Here is a 23,347-nt window from a genome sequence, read left to right as displayed (position 1 = left end):
AAAATAATTACAATAATTTATACGATTTAGAAAGTACAAATTATGCATTGTTATGGAAACCAACTTTTCGTTGTCATAATATTGTCTATTGTTTGTGTGTTATTTAATATCTTATAAATTAATTTACATTGCTCCAGTTGTAATAAATTCACAATTTTGTATACTTTTAATTCACTATAAACATCTTTTGTGTGAGTCAATGGATCATATCTGAACAGAACTTTCAGCACTCTATTTTGGAGGGTTTGTATACCATTAAAACTATTAAAAAAATACTATTAAACCAAAGCTTTTTTAGAGCGATAGACCAAAAGCATTAAGTCTCATTTTAAACGCCATTTTTAAACGCCGGGTATTAAAAGTTAAATAACAGTAAAATTAATTTACCTGGGATTTTATAGGTTTGGGCGCGGTTTTAGAGGATTAAATATATTATATCAGGCCTTGATAAATAATTCAGAGGGTAGAACTTAAATTGATTATGCAGGACTGTTTAGACATGTTTAATTAAGTCCCTTCGATTTTTAATATATGTATATAAAATTCTTTCTAAACAATAATTAAAGCCTTTAAAGAAAATTGTTAAAGATTTGTAATGGTGATGATAAAGCACAGCAAGAATTTCCATTAACATACAAACTGAATAAAATTTTCTCACATTTATGTCAGCATGAGAAAAAACAATATGGCGATATTATTATATAACTTGGTAATATTTGAGAGGTGGTTTCATCTCGTTAGAATTTGACTTTCGAAAAATCCGTTTGCCAAAAATAAGCTTTTTACGTCAAGCAGTTTAAGCAGAATCGTGGTTAAGAAATTACCCAACTTTTTGGAACACCATGTATGATTTTTTAAAAAATTTCAAAATATGTAAAAAAACCAAATAAATTATGCTTGTCCAAGCGTTTTCCTGAAAGACTAACCATTTTTTAAATAACAAATATTGTAATATTTGAGGGGCGTTTTCACCCTCTTGGAATTTGAGATTCGAGAAACCCCTCCTTATCGAACCTCTACACCCCACAGTCAATCCGTTTGTCAAAAATCAGCTTTAAACGTCAAGCAGTTTAAGCAGAATCGTGATTACTCAATGGTCATATTATGAAACATCCTGTATAAATTTATAAAAAATCTTAAAATATGTAAAACAATAACATAAAATATACGTTTTTAAGAGTTTTTCCGAAAAACTCACCGGTTTTTAAATAAAAAATATTTTAATATTTGAGGGATAGTTTCACCCCCTTAGAATTCGAGTTTCGAAGAATCCCTTCTTATCGAACCTCTACACCCTAAAGTCAATCTGTTTTCCAAAAATCAACTTTTTACATCAAGCGCTTTAGGCAGGACCGTGATTAATCAATAACCAGATTTTTCGAAACACCCTGTATACATTTTTAAAAAATCTTAAAATATATAAAAAAACAAAATAAAATATACGGGTTTAAGCGTTTTTTCGGAAACTTGACCGTTTTTTAAATAAAAAATATTGTAATATTTGAGGGGTGGTTTCACCCTCTTGGAACTGGAATTTCGAAAAATCCTTTCTTATCGAACCTCTACACCCTAGAATCAGCCCTATGCCAAAATTGAGCTTATTACGTTGAGTGGTTTGAGCAGGATCGTGATTAATCAGTATGTCAGTCACTTAAGGATTTTATATATTAGTATAGATAAACTAAAAACTCAGTCTCCAGTGGGTTTATGTCAAATAAAGGATTGAAACAGGGTTGCTGTTTAAACCATAAACCACGAACACTCTTCAGAATATTCTTAGAAAAGACGCTACAATGGAAACGGAAATCGAAAAAGTCGATCGTCTCGATTTGAAGTTCTCATACGAAGGTTCCTGGACGTTTGGTATAAGAACTTGTCTCGCGAAAACGACTGCACTGTACTTCGGGCCCATCTAAAATCTCTTAGCGACATAATTTTGATCTCTATCATCTTCAATTAAAGTAACTATAGCTCTAAGCAACTATACAATTTCTGGGCTTAAAATCATCTCTGCTAGAGTAACTGCCCAATAACCGACACACAATAATAATATGATTTTTCAATAACAGTGACATTAGGTAAATCATAAACAATATTTCCTAAATCTGTTAACAGAAACCAAAATCAAAAGCCTGGTTTTAATTGTAAAAATTACGAAAAAATGTAAGTGTCTTCTTCAAAAGCAAATATATCTAAACAAAATAAAGCTATTGTAATGAATCAAAAAATAAACTATCGAGAAAAGTAAAACCTATGTGATAAAATTATTTTTAAATTCCTTGATGTATTAACATATTCCGCAGGGTGTTCCAAAAAATTACAACTACTTGCATGGATTGCATTTAAAATCAATAATATTATTTTGATTAAAATATTTTAAAATTTGTATTCATAATTCAACAGTGTATGATACACATTTTATAATCAAAATTTAAAACTGTGTAAAAATGGAATATGTATTAGCCTAACTTTTCCCATTACCTTTTATTACAAATACAAGGTATTTCAGAAAGCATGTGCCATGTCTCGTGGGAAGACTCCTCATGCAAAAATAAAATTCATTTTTTTTAGAATTATTATAATTTTCTTCCAAGTGCGTTTAGGAACTCGATTGAAATTTTGATGGTTAATGTTACTTTAAATGCTACAAAATTTAGTGCTAAAAAAGTGTCGACAGATTATTGATATTAATATTAATATAAAGACCAGAAAAAACATTAGCTATTTTAATTTTAACGTATGTCTATAGTTTATCCTCTTACCTACAAAAATTAATTGAAAATCTTTTATAAGAAAATTAGGTTTACTCAAAATTCTTAATCTTATTTACATCCTAACTATCGTATGTGCTGCAAAAATACTGATAAGCCTTCGGAGCTTTTAGAAACACAAATATTTTCTAAGCGTTGAATCGCATTTGATATTCAAAACAAGTTCTTGTAGCCTATACGAATTTAAAGCGTATCTTTGCCACACGTTATGTATACAGGGTTGTTCACCACATACGACACGGAGTATTGTAGCTAAACGATGAGATTTTTACAAATTGTAAGTTTTGGGTTCGATGAAGGACTATTAGAGGTACAATTTAAAAATAATTTTACAAGATACAGAGTGTCCCAAATAAGTAAAAAATATCAAAGTTGTATTTTTTTAAATGGAACACCCTGTATATTATTGCATTTTAATTTCTACGATTAAAATAAAGGTAAATTTGATTAAGATTTATTATACTTAAACCTTACCGCTTTGGAAATATTTTCAATTTTGTGAAATTGCAGTAAAAATTTTAAGGCTTCATTTCTCCAAGGGTATCAAAGTTTTTAATACTAAATATTTACTGAAGTTTATTTACTGATCAGTTATTGTGTTGCAATAATAAAAATAATACTACCTTATACAGAGTGTCTAAAAATTTATTTTAAATAATTATTAGCTTCAAACGGCAATAACTTGTTTAATTTAAATGGAACACCCTGTATATTTTTACAGAATCAGATGCACAATTTAGTTGTCTATCAAATTATATTATACCATTTTTTACCTATCTCTTTAAGTTTCCGTAGAAAATGCATTTTCTTGTAATTTAGAACTTATTTATCAATATACCCATGGACTATTGACATTTTAGATTATTTTTAAAGATGTACAAATTTTTAAAGAGTACAAATATTAATATTGTCGATATAATTCGTTTATTTCATTAAAAAATAAAAAAAAACTGTTTAAATATTTGTTAAAGAGGATCAGTTAATATGATTCCAGTATTCAAACAACATTAACTGACTGTTTGCTTTGATTAATAATAATTGCTCCAAATACTAAAAAACTGAATTTTGTATGGGCATTAGACAGTGTGATAAAAAGTAACACCTTAAAAATGATATTTCATTTTTTAATAAATGCTTATTTATAACTACAGAGACTTTAATTTGATAACTTATTATTATATTGATTTCTGACTCAAATCCACATTTATTTATAATAATTTAATAACGAACACAATTAAGTATGTAATTAATTAGTATATGGGCGCAAATAATGGTGTTATATTTAATTAATGGTATACTCTTTTATAAAGATTTAAATAGTTTTCTTTTTGCATACAAATGGGCTAGTAATATTATCGTTTTGCTAAAAACGATAATATTACTAGTCTGTACATTTTGTACATTTGTTGCTTTAAAAACAATCTAAAATGTCAATATTCCATTGATATATTGATAAATGAGGTCTAAATTATAAGAAAATGCATTTTCTACGAAAACTTGAAGGGATAGGTAAAAAATGGTATAATACAATTTGATAGACAATTTAATTGTGCATCTGATTCTCCTAAAATATACAGGGCATTCTATTTAAATTAAAGAAGTTATTGCCGTTTGAAGCTAATAATTATTTAAAATAAATTTTTAGACACTCTGTATAAGGTAGTATTATTTTTATTATTGCAAATTAATAACTGATCAATAAATAAACTTCATTAAATATTTAGTATTAAAAACATTGATACCCTTAGAGAAATGAAGCTTTAAAATTTTTACTGCAATTTCACAAAATTGAAAATATTTCAAAAACGGTAAGGTTTAAGTATAATAAACCTTAATCATATTTACCTTTATTTTAATCGTAGAAACTAAAAATGTAATAATATACAGGGTGTTCCATTTAAAAAAAATACAACTTTGATATTTTTTATTTATTTGGGACACTCTGTATCTTGTAAAAATATTTTTAAATTGTAGCTCTAATAGTCCTTCAACGAACCCAAAACTTACAATTTGTAAAAATCTAATCGTTTAGCTACAATACTCCGTGTCGTATGTGGTGAACAACCCTGTATTTTAGTTCATAAAATGTTTGCTTTATATATTTATACACAATATTTAAAAATAGGCAGAATATCTTATTTTGATTTTGTGTCTAGTATATTTAAATTGTCTAATTTTAGTGGTTTTTTTTAGTATGGCAGAGCACCGATCCATTGGGCATCTGCACGGGGTAATATAGAAATTATGGAAATGTTATTAAACTCACATTGTGACATTGAGGCTAGGGATAAAGTAAGTACCTTTTGATTAGTGATATTTAATGCAATCTTAATGGTTAAGCATTGGCATAACTACAGGGGTGCCCGGGGGTGCCGGGCCCCCCCAGGTACTACTGGGCACCTCCCAGAGAAATCGTGAATTATGACTCTTGGCTACTTATTAATTTTTATTTACTTGTGATGCAGTAAACATTACGTTTTCTAGTTTTGTTTAGTTAATATTATTTTGTTGTGTTCAAAAAATGTTAATTTTTATTTTTTTAGATAATTTGTAGGTATTTAAGTAATCTACGGGAACATGGCTTGATAACCAAGTCTATGAAATTTATTGATAGAGAAATTCATGTAAACGTTTTATTCAAAAAATGTGTTTTTTAAAATTATTTTTCGTTTTTAAAAAAACAAAAACCCCCGCCCCCCCCCCCCCTTGCTCAGCCCTGGCACCCTCCCCCCAGGCCCACCCCAGGGTAAATTGCTAGTTACGCTAATGTTGTTAAGTGTAAATAAACAAATTGCAATTTAATAGTCTACCGTTAAGTAGAAATATACAGAAATACCTAAACATATAATGTTTCTATCGATTAAACTGTTCACTAAACTACTACGAAAATTGCATTTTCCTCGAAACTCCAAGCGACATATTTAACAAACAAATACTCATACACTCCGGATATCCATAAACAAATGTACCACCAGAGACTACAAGAGCTATAATTCCAAACTTGGTACATTACACTGCGTTGAGGAGACAAATTTTCTCTAAAATTGGATTCGGGATCGAGACGTTATGTTGTACATTTTACATACAATGCCAATAGAGAAGAAAATTTAACTAGGAAGACAGAATTGTAAAATAAATGTATTCTATGAAATCCAACATGAGCTAAATTCAAATTATTAAAATCGTCAAAATAAGTAAAAAAATGTATTGTAAAATTGATTTTATTTTTACCTAGCTATTTTTTATTTGTTTGATTTTTTATTTGTGTTTAAATTATACAAAATTATACTTTATGTGGCGAGACATTTGACATTTTAAAAAGTAATTTTAACTCTAAATAGAACATACTATTTTTTTCAAACACCACAAATATTTTTTTAAAAAATTTCAAACGTTCCAAATAATATAAAAAGATTTAAAAGAAATAACTTGTATGTAATTATATATCGAGAAACTATGGTTACACTCGTTGAATTTGACGCTTTATGTCAGTTTAATAATATATTTTTGTACTTTTGTGCTGAGGCATAAAAGTTCTTTGCTTTTATGCCTAGGTGTTAAAATGACTTTTTTATATTGTGAATCACGTCACAAAAATAACTCCTTTTGTATCGTTTGAAAAAAGAACTTTTATATTATTATTATGCTTTTAAAAAATTCTATGACTACTGGTATTAAAACATTTCTTATGTCAACATTTTATTTAATTTTCATTTGAAAAATAACATTGAGTAAGCGCTGGAAATTGTGTTTACGTTCATCAGAATAAATTAAAAGTAAATTTTCTGATTTTATGAAGATATACTCGTAGAATGAAAATTAATGGAAAACTTAAAATATTGAACGCAGTTACAAGGACGAAAAATTCTCTGTAAATTTCAGTTGATATTATTCCAATAAAAATATTATAAAATATTCTATATTAGGTATATTAATATTAGACGATTCATAAATAATTATTATAAAAATACATAATATTAAAAAATATATATATATATATATATATTTTATAAAATTAAATTTAATATTTATAGAAGTTATAACCTAGAGCGTTTTTGAACTAAGATTCTTAATCTTTAATCTTAAGATTACAATTTGAATTGGATACTGCAAGCTATAAAAAAGTCTTTAAATTAAATTCCAGCGTCACTTAAAATTTAATTAACCAATGCGATGTTTTTTTTTCATTATTTTACCTGAAAATATATTCCTTATACAATCTTTTCCTTAACAGTATGGCAACATATTTTTGTTGCACAGTTACTTTATATTTCTACTTCTTTTTTATGCTTATTCCTAACTTCGTACCGCTTAACAGAGAAATGAAGTGAAAGTTTTTTTGTCAATCTTGTGATACGGAAAAATGATTGAGGGTATAATATGAAAAATTCACATAACAGCTTTAAAACCAGTTATTTTCAGCAGTTATTTTTAATTTTTTTTATCTTGAACTGTTATTTAGAAATAACAGTTACAGTTCGAACTGTTACTTAAAAGTGACAATTACAGTTTGAACTGTTATTTATAAATAACAGTTCGAACTGTAACTGTTAATTTCTAAATAACAGTTCAAAATGTAAAAGTTTAAAAATAACTGCTGAAAATAACTGTTTTTTTAGCTGTTATTTAAATATTTATAAATAACAGTTCAAATTGTAACTGCCACTTCTAAGTAATAGTTCGAACTGTAACTGTTATTCAAATCGATGTTATTGTTAAAAATAACAGTTTTGAGCACCTCATATGTTTTTTTTAGTACGGAATGCGTCCGTTACATATGGCCGCTTGGCATGGACATCCCGAAGCAGTTAGGCTACTAATAAATTTAGGTGCTTGTACTAACGCTGTTACTAAGGTACGCTTAGTTTTATAACTAATAATTTGTTATGTAAAGTGAGGTAGAAAATTGAAAATATTTTTTAAAAGAAAAAAATGGAGATATCCATTTAAAATGCTCTACTTTTGTTGAACAATTAATCATTTTTTGAATTTAATATTAAACCCATATTATGGAATAGTCCAAGAACCGCTCTGCCTCTTGGACTAGAACGCTTTTTTTCTCAAGAGCTAATTTTTTTTCTTGTAAATACAATTCGGGAACATGCTGAATATAAAATAGGCATGTTAGCAGTTACTTTCTGTTAAAACAGAAGTGCCAGAAATTGGAAAACATTTCGTAGCTCGGAAAAAAAAACACCTCAAACTATCATTAATGGTAAACAATCATTTTTTTTCAATTTTGATTTAAATTAAAATGAATTTAGAGGAGCGTACTTCCTACTATATGTACAGGGTGCGTCAAATTCGACGCTTTTAAATGGAAACACCCTTTTCTATAGGAAATAGACAAAAACTAATATCGGTGTCTGAAGCTTAATTTTTGTCAAAAACATGATGGTGAAAACCGCATATCGGTATCTGTTACCGTTTCGGAGTTACGGGGTGTTTATCAAAAATATGCATTTTTAACAAATCGCTGTAACTTTTTTGCTATGGAAAATTGTGTATTTTTATGAAAACATTTCCAAAGCACCTTTTTACGTAGAATTTAATGGTTTAAGTATAATTTTTTTTAAATTAAGAATTTAAGAATTATCAACATAATATTTGATTTCTTATATGGGACACCCTGTATATTTTTAATATATTGAAAAGAATTTAAAATTACCTTTCCAAAAATATAACACACTTGATATTTTGCTCGATTCCTCTTCGAGATATAGAGTATATAAAAATTCGCCCGCTTTAAATAAGTAGGCTTTGAACGGCACCGGTTGTAATGCAAAAAAAATCTAGCTGTGAGAATCAATTAAAACGAAAATAATATTTGCTATGAGAGATGCAGAATTTTATAACAATTTAAAATATATTTAACCAACATCACAACACATTTAAACTATATCTACTAACAATAAAAATAAATAGCAATCCAAGACATGAGATTTTGCTACAGGTGTTCGACATATCGACCGTCTGCTGTTATGGACCGACGCGACGGGGCAGTTTTTGAACATTTCTCGCGGAATTCATTAACTCAGTGGAGGTGAAAGATACCCTCTCATAACTGCTAAGTATTTCTAATTCTTGTCTAGATTATACGGAAGAATAAGAAATCTTTATACTTCCGCAAATATATCCATAGGATTAGATCCATGGGCACTAAGTCAGTCGGCCTCGACGGCCAACGGCTGGGATCTTGGTTAGCTATTCAATTATTCTTGAAATTGGCTGCAAAAATTTGCTGATAACTTCAGCGTTCTGAGGCGGTGCGTTGTCTTGCTGGAAAACTATGTTTTCGAGTTCCATTAAGGGCATATCATCAATAAAGGGTCCAAAGCCTACTAGTTAAAAGTGGCGAACTTTTAAATATTCTATATTTCGAAAGGGATTATAACAAAATATCAAGTGTGCTATATTTTTGGAAAGGTAATTTTAAATTCTTTTCAGTTAATTAAAAATATAGACGGTGTCCCAAATAAAAAATCAAATTTACTGTTGATAACTCTTAAATTATTAATTTTAAAAATATTATACTTAAATCATTAAATTCTACGTAAAAAGGTGCTTTGGAAATGTCTTCATAAAAATACAAAATTTTCCATAGCAAAAAAGTTACAGCGATTTGTTGAAAATGCACATTTTTGAAAAACATCCCGTAACTCCGAACCGGTAACAGATATTGATGTGCGGTTTTCACCATCATGTTTTTGACAAAAAATGAGCTCCAGACACCGATATTAGTTTTCGTCTATCTCCTATAGAAAAGGGTGTTTCCATTTAAAAGCATCGAATTTGACCTACCCTGTACATGTAACAATGCCATTTTTAATAATTAGTCTTCTTTACTGTTTAACGAGTAGGTAATTAAGATTTCTCTAGCTGCAGTATATACCTGTTAATAGTAGGTTCAAAAGCACGCTTCCGCATCTTAATTAGTTAGAAGTGGAGTGAGCGTAATGATATTCAGTAGAGATTTAATTAAAAAAGCCCCAGGTGCTTGAAATGGATTAATTTTCTCTTATTATTTTAACCAAAATTAATACAAAAACTTAGATACCAATGACATTATAAAATAGATAATAAGTCTAATCAACAGCTTTGTATTTTTTGCACAAAATATTTAGGTTCCTAAAAAAAATTCTACCTCTCTTTACCACCGTAAAAAAAATAAGCTTTAAAAACTCTATTCATAAAGAAGATCAAAAACGAACAATTTTTTCAACAATTCAAATGTCATTTGATTTTTGGGAATATTTGATTGAGATAGTTATAAAGATACTTCATGTTACCCAATAACCTTCAACACCCAAGGGGTTTAGAAATTAAAAGTTTAAAAATTAAAAGTTGTAGTCATTTCCGGTAAAACAGGAAATCACCGAAAACAATAATTGAATACATCAATCAATCCTAATTTATGTCATATACACTTTTGAGGAACATCTCCCAAAGATTTGACACAACCTGATATTATCAGAACATTTATATGACAGTAGAATAAGCAATATTTACAAAAAAAGTCCAGATATCTACTTAACAAATTGTAATATTTAAAAAGGCTTTGAAAAGAAATTACACTTGGAAAATACATAGCTTAAAGATAGCAAATTCTTTACACAGGGTGGTTCGAACTGTATTCCGGAAACTTCAGCAACATATTCTGTCGATAAAAATAAGTAAAAAAGTTTGTTTAAATGTATGTCCTAAAATGCTTAGTTTCGGAGATACAGGGTGTAGAAGTTTCATCTTTATTTCTATTTTTCCAAATAATTTTTGAAGTAACGTCAATGTTTGGATGAAAATTGGTGTCTAGGGGTTTTTTGACATGATAAATTTGATTTTGATGTCAATATGACTCCTACTTGTAGAGGGCGCCTCTTATATAGTTATTAACTGGTTTGAAGAGTAATAACATTTTGTCCGTACCTGTATAAAACTACTGAGTAAAAAAATATACATTTACAACGTTTTTTACGTAAAAAATGTATCTTGGTAAAAATCGCTACGAGTAATGGTTCTCGAGATATTTCGAATCGAAATTATCAATACCTGTCATCATTGACATAAATTTAATATGTCTATCATATAAGTTTTATCATCATTTTTTCGACGAAAAAATTAGAATTAATTTAAAAAAATAAAAGTATCCAAATTTATCATTTCAGTCAAATAACTATCTACTCAACGTGTTTATTTTTTGTCAATAATGACATGTATTGACTATTTCTATCCTAAATATATTGAGAACGGTTGTTTGTAGCAATTTTTACAAAGAATTTTTTTTAAGAAACATTTTTTACGTAAAAAATCACGGAAGTGTATATTTTTTCACTCAGTAGTTTTATACAGGTACGGACGAAAAGTTATTACTCTTCAAAACAGTTTAAACACATGTAGGTCGCATCTTTTACAAATAGGAGTCATATTAACATCAAAATCAAATTTCTCATGTCAAAAAACTCCCAAACACAAATTTTCATCCAAATATTGACGTTAATTCAGAAAGTATTTGGAAAAAATCGAAATAAAAATGAAACTTCTACAGAAATATCTCAGAAATTATGTATTTTAGGACATAATTTATACGAACTTTTTCACTTATTTTTATCTGCAGAATATGCTGCCGAAGTTTCCGGAATACAGTTTGGACCACCCTCTATACTGGCGTTTATTGTGCACTTCTTTTCAAAAATTTTGCTGTCTATACCTTTGTTTGTGAATACCAAAAAATTCTTCATGAATAGAGGTTTTTCTGTGTTAGAGATCCACTTTAACATGTGTAGTCATTGGCGTTGTGCATTCCTAACCCAATATTAATCTAGCAACCACACCTTTGTCTGTTTATTAGGCTCAGTATACGCTGCTTATATGTGCCGCTAGAAATAACAGAGCTAACGTAATCGATTTTTTACTGGATACTCTAGAAGACGTGCATATCGATGCTATTGACGCGGAGGGACAGACGGCGTTGTTCCACGCCGCGGCTAACGGCCACGCTTGCATCGTGAAGCGACTAATAGAAATGGGCGCCTGCTTGGATAAGAAAAACAAGGTACAACGGGATATATGTAATAATTACAGTAATTCTACTTTATTTCATACTCTATCGAAAGAATTTAGTTTTTCTGTAGATTTACAGTTTTTCTGTAAAAATACAATTTTCTGTAAATTTACAATTTTTCAGTAACTTTACACTTTCTATGTAAAATTCCACTTTTCTGTTAGTTCACAGTTTTTCTGTAATGTTACATTTTTTTGTAAATATACAAATTTCCTGTAAATTTTAATATCTTTGTAAATTTACGCTTTCTCTATAAATTTACAAGTGTTTTTAGTAAAGTAAAGTTAAGTTTTAGTCCAGTTATTTACACTTTTTTCTGTAAATTTACACTTTTCTGTTAGTTAAGTTTTTCTGTAAATTTACATTTTGTTTTAGTAAATTTACATTTTTTCTGTAAATTTACATTTTTTTTGTAAATTTACACTCTTTAAGTTCAGTTTTCTGTAAATTTAATTTTTTTCTGTAAAATTACGCTTTTCGGTAAGTTCACAGTTTTTCTGTGAAGTTACATTTTTTTGTAAATATACACTTTTTCTATAAATTTACAATATCTTTGTAAATTTACACTTTTCCTGTTAATTTACACTATGTTTACATTTTTTTTGTAGATTTTATGTTTTTTTGTAAATTTAAGCTTTTCCGGTAACTTTACAATTTTTTTCTGTAAATTTATACTGTTTCTGTAAATTTACACTTTTTCCGTAAATTTACATTCTTCTGTATGTTTATTTTTTTTGTAAATTTACATTTTTCTGTAAGTTTACACTTTTTCTGTAAATTCACACTTTTTCTGTAAATTTACACTCCTCTGTAAGTTCAGTTCTCTGTAAATTTATACTTTTCTGTAAATTTACATTTTTCTGTAAATTTACACTTTTTCTGTAAATTTACTCTTCTGTAAGTTTAATTTTCTGTAAATTTACACTTTTTGCAAATTTTCACATTTCCTGATTATATTTTTTCTGTAAAATTACATTCTTCTGTAAGATTAGTGTCTTTTGTAGATTTTCACTTTTTCTGTAAATTTACACTTCTGTAAGTTCAATTCTCTGTAAATTTACACTTTTTCTGTAAATTTACACTTCTGTAAGTTTACTTTTCTGTAAATTTACACTTTTTCCGTAAATTTACACTTTTTCTGTAAATTTACAGTTTTTCTGTAAATTTACACTTTTTCTGTAAATTAACACTTGTTCTGTAATTTTGCATTTTTTCTATCAATTTCTGCCTTAGTAACAACATTGTTTCTACTTCAGAAACGGCAGAAACGGCAGAGATAAGTTCTTCTCTTTCTCATTTTTTTTTCTTTTTCAAAAAAATATAGATACTCTACGTCAAAACAAAAAAATTTGTCTAATAAACTATTGTATGTTTCTAAATATAGGTACAAAATGTTCTGAATTCTTTAAAGACGAAGATGTTTTTTCATATTAATGGTTAAACAATTAGAAGAAGAAATCTACTACCCTTGAACAAGTGATAGTTCTGAGTGACAAACCATTCTTTGTGAATTTTTGGTAATCCATAAAGATGTGGTAGTTTACTACATCATCAGGGATGAAATTCTTATGTAAACTTAGGTAGATTGTTGTAACCTTCAATTCAACTAGATATTAATCTCGGAATATTAAAAAGAGCAGTGCTTCAAGGGTAAATAACTGTTTTAATAACTATAATTAATGTTTTTGTTATAGGAGAACAAGTCTGCCCTTCACGAAGCTTGCCAAGGCGGTCACGCCGAAGTTACCCAGTTCCTGCTAGCCAGAGAGGCAGACATGGAAGCCAAAGACAATCAGGAAAACACGCCGCTCCACGTAGCTGCCCAGCACCAACAGAACAGAGTGGTTCAGATCTTGTTGGAGAACGGAGCAGATCCTGATAGTGAAAATCAGGTACCTAATTTTATATAATCAAATATCATTTGATCACTGAAACCAGTAGTAACTGAAATTTACAGCTTTTCAATTACGTGAGATGGCTAGGCTTTTCAGGGAATGGCAGAATTCATATATATCGGTGACATATACTGTTTCAAAAGTAATGTAAAATATTTGGAATTGTTTGAAAGTTGCAGATAATGCTGAATATTGAAATTTTACTCAATTCACAGAGAAATATTTTAAGTGAAAACATGACAAAAAGTAAAAAAAACTTGGAATGAAATTTAACATTTTATTTTTTATGAAGATTTCTATTATACGGAAGCGTAGAACTGCCATTCCGACATTCCGAAATATTTTTAGTAAAATATACAGTTTTTCTGTAAATGTACAGTTTTTCTGTAAATGTAAAGTTTTTCTGTAAATTTACACTTTTCTATAAGTTCACAATTTTTCTGTAAATTTACACCTTTTCTGTAAAATTACACTTTTCTGTAAGTTCACAGTTTTTCTATAAATTTGCATTTTTTTGTAAATTAAAGTGTAACATTAAAAAAATATTTTTTTTAATTTACGCTTTTTCTGTAAATTTACACTTTTTCTGTAAATTTAAATTTTTTTCTGTAAATTTACACTTTTTCTATAAATTTGCATTTTTACATTTTTTTATAATTTTTCCAATCCACAGAGAAATATTTTAAGTTATAACATGGTGGCCTAAGGTATTTTGTGAAAAATATTGAAACCAACGCAATTTTTCGATACATTTTGACATTTCAACGTGCTTTTTAAAAAGTTAATTACCGTTTTACTAAGAATACCTCACTCATTTAGAATTTGTATTTCGATATTTCCAAAAAAGGCAAAATACAAATTAAAAGCACTTCTGTTTCATACATAATTGCTCCTATGAATATTGCATTATTGAGCTCGATATTTTTTACGTTACTATTCAATTTTACAGTATTGCAAAATTGCATTTTCCAATTTCAGTGTACCTGCAGCAAGCAACATAAACACGAATTTTTAATGATCCGTTATTCAAATTTTTTGTTTCGGGAATTAATAAGAACGTTTACACAATCGGAGTTTGTAAACGAAATATGCACTAACTACCCATGCAATTTTTAAAAATGGACCGTATGTGTATGGCAATTACAATACAGAGCGTCTAATAAATTTGGCCACGTATTATTTTACAGTTCTTCTGTAAATTTACACTTTTTCTGTAAAATTTTACTTTTCTGTAAATTCACAGTTTTTCTGTAAATTTACATTTTTTTGTAAATTTACATTTTTTCTGGAAAATTACACATTTCTGTTCAGATTTTCTGTAAATTTACAATTTCTTTGTAAATTTACACTTTTTCTGTAAATTTACGTTTTAAGACAATAAATTACAATACAGTGTATCTTATAAAAATTGACCACATGTCAAAAATAATATTATGTATTGAGTTTTATTCAGAATTTTTTATTCGTAGTAAAAATAAGTCTCTATGTCCACGAAATACTTGCTAGTCAGTATTTTTGTAAAGTGTTGTTAATTATTCTTTATTATTTTTACTGTTTATTTATAGAAAGGATCTACAGCGTTGCATATAGCAGCAAGTTTAGGGAGTCGAGGGATTCTAGAATGTCTTCTGCAACACGGAGCCTCCATATCAAAACAAAACCATGTAAGCATAATTACTAAATTTTTTGGCTCTATTTTTATTGGTATATCAACATATATATTTTATTTCATACTATCGACTCCATTTTATCAGCTTTTCTTACTCCTTTCTTCGTTGCGTGGGTATCCCAAAGCATTTTTCATCAAATTCACAGCTTATGTTAGTACTGACAACACTGTAAAAGTTGTGTGATTTACCGGACTTATAAGGTAAACATCAATTAAAAGCAAATAATAAAATATGTGTGTATAATAAATAAGTGTGAATCACATTCTTATTAATTATGATAAACATCCGATAAGCATTTTGCATTTAATATCATTGACATTTTATTCATATTTTTTTGTTATCGTGGATAGCACAAATATTCATAAACATTTTGTTGTATACATAGTTTATATATTATTTACATAAATACATTCTACTAGGCCTTCGCTAATAAACTATATTTATACGTTCGTTTTAGTGTGGAAACACGGCCTTACACATGGCTTGCCAGGCTAACGTGGTGGAAACTGTGGAAATTTTAATCAACAAAGGAGCAGATTTGAACTATTTGAACAAGGTAGGAGATTTCGCTTTATTATATTGCGTAACAATTGCGTGAAAGAAACAGTTATATCAGTAGCGTAGCTCGGGGTCATTTGTCAAGCAAAGCAATATCAAACAGTATTTTTAGATGGAGATGTTACGCGATCATATAGATCTATTGTGTCCCCCTTTCTTGAGTTATAACTCATCATAAGGTCTCAGGGCTTTGACAAAACCCAGTATCTGAGACGGTTTTACAGAGGTTAGTTCTCCATCTCCGATATTAATCGTACCAAAGTTAGTACGTTACAGAATCTGCATTCGCCGTTGTTTTTTAGATTCAATCTACTGAGGTGTTCATTGAGGAGACCTGTTAGATATGTGTGTCGTGTTAAAAACCGCGGGACAATCCAAATATTTTTCTTCGGACTGAAATTTTGCTTCACCTGCTTCATCCAAGGTGCCGCTACTGATCTGAGTCTGTTAAACCATGCACAAACTCTGAACTTTATCACCTATATATATACTTAATTAACCTAGTAAATTAGTTGTATTTTAGACGATGCAAACAATTATCGGACGCAAAGCAGTAGCCAATGGTCATATGAGAGCGACTCTCTAATAGCCAAACGCTCACAGGGAAAACACTGTTTTACATCTATTATAGAGCTGTTGTAGTTTATAATTAAACTAGGTGTGGCTCAATATAATTGCTTCGATGTTGATAACTAACATTCAGTAACTTTTAATGTTTTTAAACATTTCTTTATTTGTCCCAATTAAGTTACAAAATGTATCAAAAACATAATTAAAAAACTAATGATGGTTTACGTAATTTAGCTAACGTCAAAATAGATATTAAATTTAATTGGAATTTTGGACGTTGAGTTAACTCCCGAACTTTATACATATTGTTAATTGTTATGTTACGAACTGCTTGCTTTCAAAATAACATAGTAATTATGAAATATATCTTTAATTTTAGAACTTGGAAGAGTGAATTAATTAAATTTGAAAACAACTGAGCTACAGGCAATGTTAATCAAATATTTAGAATATTAGACGTGTTGTTATTACATTTTCTTAATTATAACTTCAAGAATATCGTAATTTCTCATTATAATTATAATAGATAAAACATCATGACAGATCAAATTAGGTAGTAAACATAAAGTAACCATATACCGATTCTGAAATAGAATATTAGTTAAGTGATTATTACTAAACAATACGTATAAGTATGCACTATATATAGTTCTATAGTCTATAAAATGAATAACTTTGAATTTTGACCGTTATTTTTTACCAACATGGTAAATATAAAATCCCTCTATCCAAAAAGTTACTGATATTCTTTAAAATGAGTGCCGGAACGAATCAGATAGGTAACTCTTTTTACTTTCGTGAAATAGATTCTTTAAAATGAGTGCCGGAACGAATCAGATAGGTAACTCTTTTTACTTTCGTGAAATAGAAAAGGAAAATAACAAAACAAGTGACAGTTCTTCCTCTTCTTGCAAAAATCAATGCGAAACTTATGCGAAATGTCATAATTGACAAAAGTAAAATGTCATCAGCCTTTGACATTTCTAAATATCAGACCAATGCCGTCTCTAATAGAACAGCCTCGGAGCGAGATTTATGACGTCACGCTAGTTAGATACCACGGATTAATAAATATGTTGTAGAATACATGGAAAACATAATTATTCCTCGTATTTTTGGTTTGTATTTTAAAACTGATATAGTTTACATGAAATATACATAATATACAGTTACTTGCATCAACAAAACTCACCTCCTTAACAGCACTTAAGGTACATAAAGGGCTATTGCGAAAAGGCTTGCGATAGCCTTTTAGCAAAGGCTATTAGGCTTCTAAAAAGAACAATGTTCGACTGCAAGGTCTGGCAGTAAAATTTTTTAAGCTTGGGGTATCACAACACAATTTATTTAAACCAAAAATCCGTAATACAAAACTAAAGTGTCAAAACGAATGACAATGTCAGGAAATAAATAAATAAATGTGGCAACTTGAAATTTTTTAAAGCAGAGCTACCACCTGACTCCCCGGCGGGAAATTTCAATTCCAGTTAATCAGCCCGGCGCCGAATATGTCCATGGTTGGCAACTAGAAGTTTAATTGGTATTTGGTATCACTTATACACAAATATTCGTGCACCTATTTGTCACATACCTGAATATGTAAAGTCTGTTAAGAGTCTATTACGCTGTATTTCCGGGTCGCTCTCAGGGGTCGGGTAAGCGGGTGTGTGGCCGAAGGAAATATATATTATATTTCAGAAATCTGCCTAAGGCTTAGCCCGATCCTGTCGTGTTAAGCCACACCCAAAATTCCAAACACACATGCTTTGATTAAGGCTTGATTAAAGTTTGCAGAGCTTCAGCATTTGCCATAAAATAGAGAGCAATTTGTTACAAAACCATATAAATTATATATCCCTGTAATCACAAAACTTCAATCTATCTCCGTATTATAACGGAATTTTAAATTATGTCTTTATTTTCGAGAAAATTTAGTCCAAACATAAGAAATATTTTGTTGATGTCTGACCAGCAAAATCTTAAAAATAAAAAAGTTGTCTAAAAATGTGCTACAATACGATATAGTATAATCCATTATCTCTAATTTCCTTGTTCATTTGTGTAAAAATACCTAGCCAGTTTTACATAAAACGTTAAATTCCGAACGCTTATGTTACTACTTTTTCGCACTAGTGAAATGGACTCTTAATGATAGTGTTAGGGTTAACATCGGAAGTATAAAGCAACCATTAACTGACCGCGACCGTTATTATATTGTGAATCGGCCTTAAAGTTTCTCAATTTAACCGAATCACCGTGGTTGTTGCAGCGTCTGCAGTCGCCCATTCACATCGCGGCGGAAATGGGGCACACCGAAATATGTCGACTGCTGTTGGCCGCGGGGGCTGACATCGAACAAAGGGAACAGGGAGGCAGGACGCCCCTGTATATCGCCGCCAGGGGTAGTTTCACCGCCATCGTCGATATGATCATCAAGACAGCGAGATTAGACTACCCGGCACATGTAAGTACAATGCTCAAGAGGTCGTTGTTGTTGTAGTTTAGTCTAAGTATTTTTTTGTATTTTTATTATTAATTTTTTATTATTTATTTTTTAATATTAATTTTTTATTACTTATTTTTTATTATTTATTTTTTATTATTAGTACATATATCAAAGTATAAGTGGTTTAGAAGATTATATATAATAGCTCTAAAAGCGTAAATGGATCATGGCTTGATTGGTTACCTTAATCCATTTGTTTCTGTCTTTCGCCTTTATTCTCCACCTATCCACTCTTATCCTTCTCAAGTCCTCTTCAACATCCTTTTTCCGTCTGATTCTCGGTCTACCCCTCCTTTGCTTCAGCCATTCTTTCAATGTGTCCCAGCCATCTCAGTCTTTGTGCTCTTGCCACTGCCGTTATACTCGTTGCCCGACATAATTGCTTTAATTCTTAATTTGTTCTTCTAGTCCATATGTTGTCTATCTTCTCTCCTCCTCCTTATCTCTATCTTCCTCAGTATTTTTCTTTCCCAAATCTCTAGCCTCGAACTTTCCGTTGCATTGAACGTCCACGTTTCACATGCATGCAGCACAATTATTGTTCGTATCATTGTTTGGTACATTCTGATTTTTTTTTTAACTTCTATAGATGTACTTACTCTTAATAATTTTCTGTAGTGCACTAACACACCTATTTTCTGTCATTATTCTTGCCATAATTTCTTGAGTTATGTGAATGTATCTACTTCCTCAAACTTTCAAAATCGTTTCCCTCTCTCAGAATCTATTTGTAGACATCTCAAAATCCCTATCTGACCAAGTTACCTTGAAAATGAAGATTTACGACTTTCATCATATAATTTTACATATAAAATTACAGCGATCGTCATTTCCAAACCAACTTTGATACCGTTTTTCTTCTCCGTCGTATATACATAGGTACTACAGAGATATAACCATTACTAACGGTTTTATTTATTCAATACTGTACCCGTTTGGCCTTTACCGAAAGGAAAGCACTTGATAACAGGGCTGCTTTTAGAACGTAGGAGAATTAATGGAGACCATGGGAACAGAAAGTAAAGAATTTAAGATAAGAAATAAGGAAAGGAAAGAGAGAACCCCGAGTGTTCGACAAATGTTCGACTCCCTAGGGAATAAGCTAATTTAAGAGTTAGAAAGAAAAGAAAAACTACTTGAGTAAAAGAAAATAGAGGAAGGTGGAAACTTTTGTTGAACTAATTTAGTACAAAGGAGTTTAACATAATTTCGATTTTGTTTTAAAAGCAAGACACGCATGTTCAATCCGCTAGTTATTAGATCAACATTTTGACAGTCTTACTAGCGTTTTTCATCTTTTGATTGCTTTTTCAAAATGCCTTTATTATTTGAAATAGTTGAAGTTGTTGGCATTTTGAAAAATCAATCAAAAGATAAAAAACGCTGCTAAGATAATCAAAATGTTGATCTAATAACAATTTGACGTTTACGTATTACGTCAAAAGCAACTTTTTTCCAAAGCCTACCATGACTTCACTGAATCATCGTTTCTTGTTCACTGTTATTAATATCTTAATTATTAGATATTAATACCTCTGATATATTATGGTTTTCTGGTATATCGTCGATTTTAAAATAAACTAACTGTTTCTATCTAATTTTTTTTTGTTAGAATGGGCATAATTAAGAGGGCTACTGATACCGTGTTGTAAAAATAAAGTAATTAAGCGCTTATTTTTTGGTATTTATTATAATTTTGCTAATATCTTCGGTTTGAAAGAAGATATCAAGATGCGGTTTTCGCTGACTTTTTAAGCTTTTACTACTCTTTACTATCAGCTAAAATTATATATACTATTGCATTTAATTTTTTTGAAAAAACGCGCAATGTTTGTTAAATTTTAAGTCTACGCCCCCTAGCGTCTACGTTCAAAAGCTTATAATTATTGTTTATATGGTACAATATAGAGGATTTATATGGATTCCAATCATCCAGTCCAGAGTTATTAATATTTAAATAAAAACAGATCTAACCTTCCCCCACCACTTTATTTTGGTAGATAGGGGAAAATGACTTTAACAAAAAATATTCAAAATTTACTGAAGATTATGAAGCCATTACTTATAGTACACTTTATCTAGGCAAAATTGTGTAAAAACTCCATTTTCATATTTGTTGTTCCAGTTTTGCCCCCTAGCGGTCGTTGTACAAACTTGAAAATAATTTCCAGCAATTTCCCATAGCCTCTTTTGTTATAAATATTTTTTTCCGTAAACCCTACGGCTAATACTTTCCGAGATACAGCCGAGAGCTATTCTTAGTGGGACACCCGGTACAAAACGTAAAATAAAGACAGTATGAAATCAGATGTATATTTTGTCTAATTTTCGTTTCAGGAAAAAGTTGTTGAAAGTAGAAGAGACAGTAGAAGAGAGAGTAGAAGAGAAAGCGCGGTGGGATTGAAACCAAAACTGAGTCGCAAATGGCGGTCTCAAAGTAAAGATGAGACTAGAGTCAAGGAATACGAGAGGCTGAAAGAGATTTTATACAAATTAGCCTACAAGCACCTGAGTCACGGAGAGTGGAAGAGATTGGCATCGCATTGGGCCTTCACCGAAGACCAAATTAAAGCGATAGAACATCAATATAATGGTAAGTTCTTTTCTTAGATTTTAAGCATTAAAAAAATTAAGCAAATCTATACTAATATATAAAGTCCTTGTTTAAGTGACTCACTGATTAATCACGATCCTACTCAAACCACTCAAAGTAAGAAGCTCAATTTTGGCATACAGGTTTATTCTAGGGTGTAGAGGTTCGATAAGAAGGGATTTTTCGAAATTCCAGCTCCAAGGGGGTGAAATCACCCCTTAAATCTTACTATATCTTTTGTTTAAAAAACGGTCAAGTTTCCGAAAAAACGCTTAAACACGTGTATTTTATTTTGTTTTTTACATATTTTAAGATTTTTTAAAAATGTATACAGGGTGTTTCGAAAACTCTGGTCATTGATTAATCACGATCCTGCCTAAAGCGCTTGACGTAAAAAGCTGATTTTTGGAAAACCGATTGACTTTAGGGTGTAGAGGTTCGATAAGAAGGGATTTTTCTCAACTCGAATTCTAAGGGGGTGAAACCACCCCTCAAATATTAGAATATATTTTATTTAAAAACCGGTGAGTTTCTCGGAAAAACTCTTAAACACGTATATTTTATTTTGTTGTTTTACATATTTTAAGATTTTTTAAAAGTTTATACAGGGTGTTTCATAAAATATGACCATTGAGTAATCACGATTCTGCTTAAACTGCTTGACGTTTAAAGCCGATTTTTGGCAAACGGATTGACTGTGGGGTGTAGAGGTTCGATAAGGAGGGGTTTCTCGAATCTCAAATTCCAAGAGGGTAAAAACGCCCCTTAAATATTACAATATTTGTTATTTAAAAAAACGGTTAGTCTTTCGGGAAAACGCTTGGACATGCATAATTTATTTGGTTTTTTTAATACATATTTGAAATTTTTTAAAAAATCATACAGGGTGTTCCAAAAAGTTGGGTAATTGATTAACCACGATTCTGCTTAAACTGCTTGACGTTAAAAGCTTATTTTTGGCAAACGGATTTTTCGAAAGTCAAATTCCAACGAGATAAAACTACCCCTCAAATATCCAAGTTACATAATAATATCGCCATATTGTTTTTTTTCTTGCTGACATAAGTGTGAGAAAATTTTATCCACCATTACAAATGATTAATTCGACACGCTAGTATTATACTAAAACGCAAAATTGTACGGAGATTTATTAATTGTTTATTGAAATATCTTTGTACGAACGAACGAAGGGATAGAAGATTACTTAGTATATTTTTGAGTAAGAAAATTTTGGTTTATTACAGGTCCATCCAGTTATAAAGAACACGGATTTCGAATGATGCTGATATGGGCTCACGGTTTAGGATCAGATGTCAATCCCATTAAAGAGCTCTACGAAAGTTTAGTTGCCATAGGAAAAAGACCATTAGCAGGTACACTATTTAGAAAAACAAATATTAATTTGATTTAAATAGTAAAATAGAAAATACACTTAACGTCAGTAAAAGACCATGATATTTTTTTATTTTTTTCGCCTAATAATCTAATTATTTTTTTTATTTCTTTTATAGATACTTTACGAAGAAAAATTGACCAAGAGAATGAGGCTAGACGAAGAGGGCAGAAACAGAAATGCACTAGATGTAGTATATGTTAAATTCGTTTCATTTCCATCATGTACATAAAAATACTTTTTTGGGTTATAGCGATAATACATACCATATTAAAATTAATATCGTACACAGGGTGGTCCGAACTGTATTCCGAAAACTTCGGCAGCATATTC

The 23,347-nt window shown here is 29.9% G+C and overlaps 1 protein-coding gene across 2 annotated transcripts in view; it reads left to right on the top strand.

The window, feature by feature from the left end:
• The window catches only part of LOC115888890 (ankyrin repeat and death domain-containing protein 1A-like), a 148,798-nt gene extending 125,451 nt beyond the window's left edge, over positions 1 to 23,347 (top strand). The window contains exons 5-14 of one of the 2 annotated variants that reach the window (XM_030908758.1): positions 4,965 to 5,063; positions 7,528 to 7,626; positions 11,617 to 11,820; positions 13,524 to 13,721; positions 15,290 to 15,388; positions 15,852 to 15,950; positions 18,792 to 18,986; positions 21,366 to 21,621; positions 22,866 to 22,994; positions 23,133 to 23,347. In XM_030908758.1, the coding sequence (XP_030764618.1) occupies positions 4,965 to 5,063; positions 7,528 to 7,626; positions 11,617 to 11,820; positions 13,524 to 13,721; positions 15,290 to 15,388; positions 15,852 to 15,950; positions 18,792 to 18,986; positions 21,366 to 21,621; positions 22,866 to 22,994; positions 23,133 to 23,218 (1,464 nt within the window). In that variant the 3' untranslated portion in view covers positions 23,219 to 23,347. The remainder of the gene's footprint in view (positions 1 to 4,964; positions 5,064 to 7,527; positions 7,627 to 11,616; positions 11,821 to 13,523; positions 13,722 to 15,289; positions 15,389 to 15,851; positions 15,951 to 18,791; positions 18,987 to 21,365; positions 21,622 to 22,865; positions 22,995 to 23,132) is intronic. The other variant, XM_030908759.1, reaches the window with a different exon arrangement.

Source organism: Sitophilus oryzae, unplaced genomic scaffold, assembly GCF_002938485.1.
Source record: "Sitophilus oryzae breed Bouriz unplaced genomic scaffold, Soryzae_2.0 scaffold_808_pilon_pilon, whole genome shotgun sequence".
Lineage (NCBI taxonomy): Eukaryota > Metazoa > Arthropoda > Insecta > Coleoptera > Curculionidae > Sitophilus > Sitophilus oryzae.
Note: the sequence above shows the minus strand (reverse complement) of the source record. Positions and strands in the feature narration are given on the sequence as shown.